The 11,098-nt window shown below is 54.5% G+C and overlaps 1 protein-coding gene across 1 annotated transcript; it reads right to left on the reverse strand.

The window, feature by feature from the left end:
• Positions 1 to 6,854: 6,854 nt before the first annotated feature.
• GAST (gastrin) lies at positions 6,855 to 7,283 on the reverse strand (the record flags this gene model as incomplete). Its single annotated transcript, XM_080679689.1, has 2 exons — positions 6,855 to 6,958; positions 7,073 to 7,283. The coding sequence occupies 2 exons, from the start codon at positions 7,281 to 7,283 to the stop codon at positions 6,855 to 6,857; spliced, it is 315 nt and encodes a 104-aa protein (XP_080535815.1).
• Positions 7,284 to 11,098: the final 3,815 nt, after the last annotated feature.

Genomic DNA, 11,098 nt, shown 5'->3' on the forward strand with positions numbered 1-11,098 from the left:
AGAATAGTTTTTCACGTGTCGTTCCTCATTGGCTTTGCACAGCCATCCTGTGAAGGCGGAAGAGAGGGTGTAATTATCTCCATGTGGGAGATTCCTTCTTTGCCCAATTTGCCAGCGTCCTGGTACCAGGAATGGCTCAGAGCTCAGGTGAGCAGAGCACAGTCAGAGCGGGGAGGCAGACGTCCAACCAACGAGGAACAGCAGGTCTCAGAAGGTCACCGCGGGGACAAAGAAGCCGACCCATGAGGAAACAGAATCCCAGGGGATGAAGTGGTTTGCACAGGGTCAGACGTAGCTGGTTGGGCTGCAGAAACAGAGCCGAACCCACACGCTCTCGCTCTGGTCAGAACACACGCAGAGCAAGGCAAGCGATGGTCACAGCCACGTTCCCTAGCCGTCCCGCCATTCTGGGCGCGATGTTTAAAGAGGGACATTGACAGATGGGGAGCTGAGGTCAGAGGGGTCGCAAGCCATGTCTTTTAGGGACGGGTGGAAAACTGGGACTCTTTAGCCTAAGAAAATAAAACAGAATGAGTGTCCGGACATGCTCATGGCATTCAACTATTTGAAGGGTTATCATGTGGAAGGAGCAGCTTTAAATTTTTTTTATTAGGTTTTCTTTTTCTTTTTTTGTTAATCCTCACCTGAGGATATTTTTCCCATTGCTTTTCAGAAAGAGGGAGAGGGAGGAAGGAGGATGGGGAGGAGAGAGAGAGAGAGAGAGAGAGAGAGAGAGAGAGAGAGAGAGAGAGAGAGAGAACATTGATGTGAGACAGACACATGGACTGGTTGCCTCCCCCACATGCCCCGACAGGGGGTGGGGAGCAAGCCTGCACTCCAGGTACCATGCCCTTGACCAGGAATCGAACCCAAGCCCCTTCCGAGTGCAGACCAACGCTCTAACCACTGAGCCACCAGCCAGGGCAGGAGCAGCTTTGAGACAGAGGCGTGAAGAGCGCAAGACCCATCCAGGTGCCCTGCGCGGCGGGCGTGTCTCTCAGGGTTCAAAGGAGAACACTCAGGTGGCAGCGTGAGAAGACGGGGTCCCCAAGGGGCCGTCCCCCCGCACTCGGCAGGATGCGAGCAGGTTGTAGTTCGGGGCATGGACTCCGCGTCAGGCCCCTGCCGTGGCCACCACCGCTGACGAGCTGTGTTTGCTTGAAAAAGTGACTTACTCTTTCTGAACGTCCGCTTCCTTACCTGCCATGGAAGAGGATGGCAGTGCCCGGGATGGGGGTTGGTTACAGCGTTTAGTAAGGTGAGGCACGTGGCCCGTCTCATTCATTGAAGCCAACCAATTGCATAACTGAATAGCCGCTGAGTGCGTGCATTGGGAATGCATCAGGGACTCCGTAAGCAGTGTGAGGGGTGCAGTGTGAGGGGTGCAGTGTGAGGGGTGCAGTGTGAGGGGTGCAGTGTGAGGGTGCAGTGTGAGGGGGTGCAGTGTGAGAGTGCAGTGTGAGGGTGCAGTGTGAGGGGTGCAGTGTGAGGGGGTGCAGTGTGAGGGGGTACAGTGTAAGGGGTGCAGTGTGAGGGTGCAGTGTGAGGGTGCAGTGTGAGGGTGCAGTGTGAGGGGTGCAGTGTGAGGGGGTGCAGTGTGAGGGGGTACAGTGTAAGGGGTGCAGTGTGAGGGTGCAATGTGAGGGGTGCAGTGTGAGGGGTGCAGTGTGAGGGGTGCAGTCAGGACAGCAGCCCACCTGGAACAGCCACCTTGCCTGTAGGTCTGAGAAGGACCTGACAGCTGAGTGAGGGAATGCACTGTTGACCCCGAGTGAGGTTTGCAAAATAGATGGCAGTCTCTGCCAATGAGATCAATTTCCGCGCTGGGGAGAGCCTGGACCGAATGTCCTCAACCACCCTTTCCGATTCTGAAATTCCAAGAGAACAAGAATGCGCAGACGGTCCGATTGTACGAGCAGGAAGTGCCTTTCCTCCAGGGCAGCGAGAAAGGTCAAGGAGCTGCGAGCATGAAGCCGGGCCCCTCCAGAAAAGGGATGAAAATCCTTCCCCCAGTCCTTCCCCGGCTTGTTATTTACCACCACACAACAGGGCTTTGTTTTCCTGCCCTTCTCTAAAGCAGCACGGGAAGCTGAGTCCCAGAGCTAACACATGAGATTTCTCCCCCGCCCCAAGCCCTCCCAAAGAAATTCACCCCAGAATTGTACGAACGTTCAGGTTTTGAATTACGGTCTTTGACAATGTTTGGTCTTCTTCCAGTCCTGCTTGGGACCTTCGACCTCAGTGTGCAAAACAGAAAGCCTTGTGTGTCAGGGATGGGGACATACGTTTTCCGATTGCGCCCCCTCCTGGTCACAGGCGGAAACCGACACGGCAGATCCAGATTCCTTGTTTGTTTTTCGAGCCGCGCAAGCCCCCGCCACCAGGGAAGCTAGACAGGAAGCGTCTTGCTCCCCAGAATTTAATCCTGGCCTCCTGGGAGCTGAAGCTTGACATGCATTCAAATCCAACTGTGGGGCACTTTCCCAATTCCGTGTTTATTTACTTTGGAAGCACATATTTCTACCACAGAGCAGTTACTCATTAATCACTGATGAAGGTTCACCCTCTGGAAAAAGGACTCGAATTAGGACCTTTTCTTTTTTACTATATTTTTTTTATTGTTGATAGTATTACAGATATCTCCCATTTTCTCCCCCTTTTAAGACCTTTTCTGAAAGTTCTGAGCTGGGTCCTGGAAATCAGAGGACTGCAGGCTGAGAGGCTCAGGTCCCCAACCCATCCCATACCTTTGTCCCAGGCCAGGGGAAAGGCTCAGAGGGGGGTAGCGCCCCAGGAGGCTGAGATGGGGAGTAAAAGAAAGAGGGGGCCCTGAGGGGTGGAGAAGCCCAGGTGCTGGCCCGGGGGGGGGGGGGGGGGGGACGCCAGTGGTGGAAGAGGAACCAGGAAAGGGGGAAAGGGAGCAGGGCTCCCCTGAGGCCTGCAGGAGACAAGTGGGTGGGTGGGGGGAGTCTCCCCTGACCCCTGTCCAGGGCACCCTCTCTGTCCTGCTCCCCAGTTGGATGCAGAAGGTAGTTCTGATGCCTGGCCCTGCCCAGACCCCGGGCACTGGCCCTCAGGGACTCTGTACCAGGTGACCTTTTCCAAGGTCAGGCCAAGGGAGGCTGCCCAAGGCTGGGCATCAGGGTGATGGTGCCCCAAGTTCATGGCTCTGGTGGTGGTGCTGGGGGGTGCCTCCTTCTGTCCTCTCTCTGGCCCAGCAGGAGCCCTAGGGTACACATTGGGAGGGAGGGAGAGCAGGAGGCCTATGGGTGTCTGCTCTGCTGACCTCTGGGGTCAGAGCACAGCAGCAGGGTGGGAAGGGGAACAAGTCGGAAAGGCACCACTCCAGAGGCGCCTGCCGGGGGGGTCTCCTGGGCTGTGGCAGACGCCTACCTGCTGGGCCCAAATGTTCACCTGAAGAGTGACCCCGGGGCTGAGCCTTGGTTTCTCCGTCTGTAAAATGAGTCACTTTGCAGACTCTGCCTCTTTTGTGGGGTGACTGGCCCTGCCTAGGAGGGAGCTGGAGAGCGGTGAGACATGGGCTGACACTGCCCTCTGGTGGCTACAGCTGGAGTTGCTGGGCTCCAGTGCCTGAACCTAGAGCAAGCGTGTCAAACTCAAAGGCTGACACAGGCCAAATAAATAAGGTTTATGATTCGGTGGGCCACAAAAAAAGCAAAAGCTTCAATTTTCATAGAAACGTAGGTTTATTTCGATAGAGACATGCTGAATACAAAGGGCTGAAATAAATGAGTCATCATTAACTTAAAATAATTAAACATTTTAATAAAAATTAATATTTTTTCTTGAACATTAACTTACCAGACACTGAAGAACTGCACAAATGAATATGCATAACGCAAATAAACCTATTTTTTCTTGTTCTCCGAAAGCAAAATATTTTCTGTTGCACACACCAAACAAGTCAGTACAAGACTAATGACGTGGCCATCGGCTGCTAAAATATTCGCTGCTGGTATTAGGGGAGAGAAATTGTGTGCCTGCGTGTAAGTCGGGTAAGGGAAATGAATGCAACACGATTATAGCAATCAGTCATTAGCGAACGTTGTAGTTCATTATTGATAATTATGTATAACAGGATATTGTAAAAATTAAGCTACAAAATTTTCATTAAAACGTTTCTTACATACCGTTACATTGGCTGGGCCGCAAAAATATTCGTTGTGGGCTGATGTGACCCGCAGGCTTTTTGACATGCTTGACCTAGATGGTGCCACCACCTGGGGACCTGGAGGGTACCTTTCATCTCTCTTTGTCTTCTCCATTTCCTGTCCTCCTTCTTTACCCCAAACTCCCCAGGGACCCCAGGGCTGCTTTTTCATGAGCAGGTCAAATCCAGTTCAACAAACATCTACTCAGCAGGAGTTGAATGACCCTCTGCTGTATGACCTGTTCCATGCTGGGTGTTGGAGCTACAGAGCTGTTTACGACACAGCAAGATGGTCCAGGAAGCTGGAAGCTGGAGGCTAGTGGGGAGCCACTCAGCAGAGCTTCCGTTTCATGAATGAATGAAAGTATGACACTTTTCATTAGTGGGGAGTCCTGTCTGACTGGAGTGGAGGGAATGGCAGAGGGGCAGGGGGGTGAGAAGGGACCCCCAAACAGGAAGAGTATGCCTGTTGGACCCTTATTGGCATGATGACAGTAGACCGAAGTGCGATGGAAGAGGAGAGGCTGATGAGTGATTTCCTTGTGGAGGATGGGGAGTCGTCAGGGGGGCAGGATCATGGAGCAGTAGCCCGGGATGCGGACCCCGGACTTTCAACGGCTGGAGGGGTGGCTTTTAATTTTTATCTTTTGAATATATTTTTATTGATTTCAGAGAGGAAGGGAGAGGGAGAGATAGAAACATCAAAGATGAGAGAGAATCATTGATGCGCTGCCTCCTGCACACCCCACATTGGGGATCAAGCCTGCAACCGGGGCATGTGCCCTGACCGGGAATCCAGCCAGCAACCTCCTGGTTCCTAGGTCCACACTCAACCACTGAGCCACACTGGCGGGGCCAGGGGTGGCTTTTTAAATCGTAAGTAATTCTCTTCTGCAGATGGCATCACTTGCTCTGGAAGGGGAGTCAGCAAACTATGCCTCATGGTTCTTTGAATACTTAGACGATATTCTTTTTTTAAAAATATATTTTATTGATATTTTACAGAGAGGAAGGGAGAGGGATAGAGAGCTAGAAACATCGATGAGAGAAGCTGCCTCCTGTACTGAGGATGTGCCCGCAACCAAGGTACATGCCCTCGACCAGAATCGAACCTGGGACCCTTCAGTCCGCAGGCCGACGCTCTATCCACAGGTTTCGGCTTAGACGATATTCTTGATGTTGCCTCTTGGCCTGTGAAAACTAGAATCTTTTCTATCTGACCCTTTCAGAGAAAGGTTGCCAGCCCTGGGGGTCTGCACGGCAATTCTCCTCCAGCTCTCATCCACCATGGACTGCGAGATGCCTCTGGAGCAGCCGTAGGCAAACTACGGCCCGCGGGCCAGATCCGGCCCGTTCGGCTGTTCTATCCGGCCCGCGGAGCCGAAAGAGCGGAGGGTTCTCTTGCTCTCCCCTCCGCTCCTTTACTTTGAATTTATATTAGTTCACACAAACACTCCATCCATGCTTTTGTTCCGGCCCTCCGGTCCAGTTTAAGAACCCATTGTGGCCCTCGAGTCAAAAAGGTTGCCCACCCTGCTCTGGAGGCACTAACTCCCCGCACTTCCAGCCGGCCTTGTGCCAGAAAGCCCCTGGGCGGAGAGGGGCTGGGCCTGGGGAGGGTGCTGCCCACAGACAGAACGGTGAGGGGCTGTGCGTGAGACACCAGCAAGTGCCCGCGCCAGCCACTCACCCATGTGACACATATGTAGTGAGCACCTCCTGTCTGGGGTGACGGGAATACAGCAGGGCAGAGGGACACGCGGTCCTCACTCTTACAGCGTTCCTTTCCATCTGGGGAGGCAGACAAGAGCCGTCCAACAAAACCACCACAGGCTGGGCCACGTGCGCCACAGAACACAATGCGCTGCAATGGGGGAAGAATGGGGGCTGTGTGTGGAGGGCGAGGAGCAAAGAGGATGGGTCTCTCAGGAAGAGGTATGTCAACCAGCTACGTTGGTGCTGGCGTGGGGTGGGCGGGAGCAAGGACAAAGGTTCTGAGCAGGAAGGAGCATGGGTCTGTGTTGGGGAAAGGAAGAGAGAGGAGGAAGACGTGGCCCCCATAGCAGCATCCGCATGAAGACAGGCTCTGACAGCTTGGACGCGGAGCATGGATTTCATTCTAAGTGCAATGGGGAGCGCTGGAGGGTTGGAGTGACATGATTGCATTTATCTTGTCAAAAGCTTTCTCTGACCCGGCCCGCGTGGCTCAGTGGTTGAGCATCGACCTATGAACCAGGAGGTCACAGTTCAATTTCCCGTCAGGGCATATGCCAGGGTTGTACCCAGGGGGGAGGTGTGCAGGAGGCAGCCAATCAACAATTCTCTCTCATCATTGATGCTTCTATCTCTGTCTCCCTCTACCTTCCTCTCTGACATCAATAAAAATATATTTCAAAAATAAAATAAAAAGCTTTCTCTGATTTCGACCCTCACCCCCTATTCTCCCACCCACACGAGGAGATTCTTGTTCAGTGTTGGGCTCTGGGGACACCAAGAAGGATGAGTCATGGCCCCTGTCCCCCTAGACAGTGCTCAACTCCCTTCCCTGCCTCAACCCTGCCCCAACTCCCCTCCCGTGCCCCAGGACACTTGACACAAGGTGGTCCATCGGAAGCGGCTTTATTTGGATTGGTTTTCCATGGGGCTGGGCCGGGCTGGGCTGGGAGGTGGCTGCAACTCGGTGCTAGGGCTGTTGGTCCTCTTCCTCAGCACTGCGGCGGCCGAAGTCCATCCATCCGTACGCTTCTTCTTCTTCCTCCAGCCACGGCCCCTGCTTCTTGGACAGGTCTGCGGGCCAGAGGTGGGAGAGGAGGTGAGGATGCACAAGGACACCTAGCCCCGGGGACTGAGGCCCAAACTGGCTGGGTGAGGCAAGCAGGGAGGGCTGTCCGCAGCTCCTACCTGCCACCGGGTGTGGGGGACCCAGGAACCTCAGCTGCCTTTGGTGGTGAGGGGCTGGGCCCAGCTGGTCCAGCCAATGTGCCTCCAGGGCCCTCTTGGCCCCTGGGCCCGAGGGTGCGTCCTGCAGCTGGGAGCGGGGCTTCCAAGAGGCTTCAGAGAAGGTGGCCAGAGCCAGAGCCAGGATCAGGGCATACACACACAGTCGCTGCATCTTGTCTGCAGAGAGCAGGGCCGAGCATAGGGGAGGGGCAGTCCAGGCACCAGGGGCAGGGGCCTGGGCCAGGGGGGCTCCAGGTCGCCCCCTGCTGGCAGTGTGCAATTCTGCGAGGGCTTGTGGCCTGTTCCTGCCAGTCCACCCCCCGCCCAACACACACACCTCCACGCCTTGCCCCTCTCCTCCTTCCCTACCTTAATTCCAGCCACTGCTCTTCTCAGGGGAATGGAAAACCTAGAGGAACGATTTCTCAACTGTTATGCACAATTCGAAGCCACGTGAGCAGCTCTGTGGGTGTTTTGCTCTTGTCATGTAAGGCAAACTTTAAAAGTAATAACCAAGGGTCCAGCCGGCGTGGCTCAGTGGTTGAGCATCGACCCATGAACCAGGAGGTCACGGTTCGATACCGGGTCAGAGCACATGCCCAGGTGACCAGCTAGATCCCCAGTATGGAGCGTGCAGGAGGCAGCCGATCAATGATTCTCTCTCATCCCTCTCCCTTTCTCTGAAATCAATTATATATATATAATATTATATTATATTATATTATATATTTTTTTTAAAAATGCACTCAGCAGTGTTAAAGGACCACAAGGGATCTCTTTGGAGACCTCCAGCACATTCACCGTGCCCAACACTAGCCATGTGGGTTGTCTAATATGGTAGCCACTGGCCCCATGTGGCTCTTTACATTTAATTAATTAAGATAAAAAGGTCCTGCCCTAACCGGTGTGTCTCAGTGGATAGAGCGTCAGCCTGGGGACTGAAGGGTCCTGGGTTCAATTCCGGTCAAGGGCATGTACCTTGGTTGGGGGCACATCCTCAGTAGGAGGTGTGCAGGAGGCAGCTGATCAATGTTTCTCTCTCATCGATGTTTCTAACTCTCTATCCCTCTCCCTTCCTCTCTGTAAAAAAATCAATAAAATATTTTTTTTTAATAAAAAGGTCCTCCCTTGCACTAGCCCTATTTCCAGTGCACGTGTGGCTGGTGGGTACCGTATAGGACGGTGCAGACACAGAACACTGCCATCGTCATGGAAAGTTCTTTCAGACAGTGCTGGTCTAGGAAAGAGCTTGAGATGGGGTCCAGGAACACAGGTTCAAGGCCCAGCCTTACCCAATCATTTGGTTCATATCTCCCTCTGGGCCTCAGTTTTCTCATCTGAGAGATGGGAGAATAGCCTTTGTCTTTCTCACCTCCCAGGGCTGGTGGGGGGGGAGGGGGGTGTGGAGTAAGAGGGTCAGGGCTGGGCCCTGGGTGAAGCAGCAGGTCAGCTCAAAGGCAAGGGTCGGGAAGCCAGGGTGGGTCCCCGTGCTGAGACCTAATCCCACCATGGGTTAAAGGGAGGGTCCCAGCCCTGGTGACACTGCTGCATGAGCCTGACAGGGCGTGGGGCCCCATCAATGCTCTTCCCAGCCTCTCCCTCCCCTCCGGGGTGCTCTCACCTGCAGAGCCGGGAGTTGGGTGATGCTGAGGTCTGCCTGGTGCCTCTCGGTTCGGTTCGCTGCTGGGCCGGTTGCTCCAGCCCTGCCTTATAAAGCCCTCAAGGCCCCTCCCAAGCCCTCCGTTCCCATGAGGCCAGGCTCCCCCCAGCGCGAAGAACCCTGCCCCGCCCTGCCATTCAGTCAGTCCTCCGGATGTGTGGGGAGGAAGGGGCATTGAACTTCATGGCGAGGGGCAGAAGCAGGGTAGGGGCCGTTCTTCTGTTGGGCATGGAGGCAGGCAGGAGACAGGCTTCCTGGGGTCAGGAACAGTGTCCCCGCCATGTCCTCAGGGTCAGGGGTCTGGTGCGCATCCTTTAGACTACTTCCCGTTGGGGGGGCAGGTGAGGCAGGTGGACCAAGTGACCTTAGAGTCAGAGAAAGCGTGTTTCGCCCCATACTGATGTTTGAAGATCAGGGAGGGTGTGATCCGAGGGTGACGTATTGATCTCCTGTCCCGTCTGCCGGCCTCTGCAAACAGGATGTGTCCTCGTTATCAGGCGCAATGGGCCATGGGCTGATGGCCTCGCTCTCCCTGCCTAGTGGCCACATCCTGGTTGGCTGTGAACCCCTTCACCTTCCCTCACCTGGAAACCCCAGAGTATCGCCCCCCCATCCCATGCCCTCTGTGCTGGGCTGGATTTAGCTCGCAGCTACCCCACATCTACCCAGGTGTGCCCCTCATCCCCCCTCTTGCAAACCCCCTACCCAGAGCCAATTCCTTGAGGCTCTTGTGCCTCAAGGGAAGACAGTAACCCGCATAACGCATTCACCACTTTTCAACATAAAAATACATCTTCAAATGGTTAGCAAAGAGACTGAAGCGTTTGCCCAAGATGTTTTAGAAAACCAAATGGAACGCTTATTGACCTGGGTTGTTTTTTTTTAAATTGATGTTTTCATTGATTTTTAGAGAGAGGGGAAGGGAGAGATAGAAACACCAGTGGGGGAAAAGCATCATTGATAGGCTGCCTCCTACATGTCTTCTACTGGGGATTGAGCCTGCAACCCACATGTGCCCTGACCGGGAATCAAACCCGTGACCTCTTGCTTCCTGGGTTGATGCTCAACCACTGAGCCACACCGGTTGGGCTTGTTAGCCTGCTTGATAAATTGCTGTCTTGCCCTCGTTTGGATGGAGGTAACTAGCTCTAGGCTGTTTTCTTATTTTTCCGCAGCTGGGACTAGAGATTTTGCTTCTGTTCATGCGTCATCAGGGCCCCTCCCAATCTGGATACGAGGCCGTGGTACCCGCACTCACAGCCAGGTTGGCCGAGAATTAACAGGTGATGAAGGAAGCAGGCTGTGAGGTGTCCATGGCAACCAGGGGCCAAATGTTCTGGTGACTAACCATCCTAATCCAGAGCAGGTCTCGGTGACTCAGCAGATGGAATAAATGGAAATGGCAAAAACAGTGCGGGCATTGGCGATAATAACTGAGTCACAGACTCTCAGAGACAAAGAGACTTTGAGGGGGCTTGAGGGAGCCGCTCTGCTCACATTCTGGGGGAAAGAGAGGCTCATGTTGCTGTGGCAACGGGAAAGGATACGCTTTCAGCAGAGTCCTGGTTGTACCACAACCCAAGTCTTGATTTCTACTGGGGGGGCGGGGGGGGGGCATAGGGGAGTTGTGTCCCTTGGCTTGTCTTTGGCAGGCTGGTTGCACGGGGGTGGCAACTTCACCAAGTAGAACTGTCCTTCCTCCCATTGGTCAGGGGTGGAGGGCCGCTCTTTTGGGGCACTGCTGGGCGTGCAGCCGGGCTCACGTTCCCAGAGAGAGCTTCCCCCACGGGGCTCGCCATCATGGAGGCTGCATGGTCTCCTCACAAGGGAGCCCCTTCCCTTTCTGAGCTGTCTTTTTCCTCCCGGAAGTGAGGACAGTAACTTGGGAGAGAGCGTCCCGCAAGCCGTTGTGCATCCAGCACCATGCTCGGTGCCCAGAATGGCACGGGTATCTTCCTTATTTGCACTCCTCCCCTGATCTGCTCGGGGCGTCAGCTAGCCTCCTCTGTGAAATGGGGCTCCTTCATTCCTACCTCACAGGGCTGCCAGGTGACAAGGTCTGTGTGCTCACTTGGCACACAGCAGGGCGCTTCACCGCCTTCAAGGCTTGAGGAGGGCAATTCCCTAAAAAAGCATCGTCTGTGAATCCAAGGTTTTCCCTCCCGCTGCCTGGGCGACGCGGAGGGGCCACCGCCTGGAGCTGCCACTGAAAGAGGCAGCAGGGATGGAGCCTATGGAGGCTGGGTCTCCCGGAGACCAGCACCTGCAGTGTGAGGAGGGTTATGATGCTGTGGAGGTCAGGGTGGAATCCAGGGACCAGCACTTTG

The sequence above is a fragment of the Plecotus auritus genome (assembly GCF_963455305.1).
Source record: "Plecotus auritus genome assembly, chromosome: 7".
Taxonomy (NCBI): Eukaryota; Metazoa; Chordata; class Mammalia; order Chiroptera; family Vespertilionidae; genus Plecotus; species Plecotus auritus.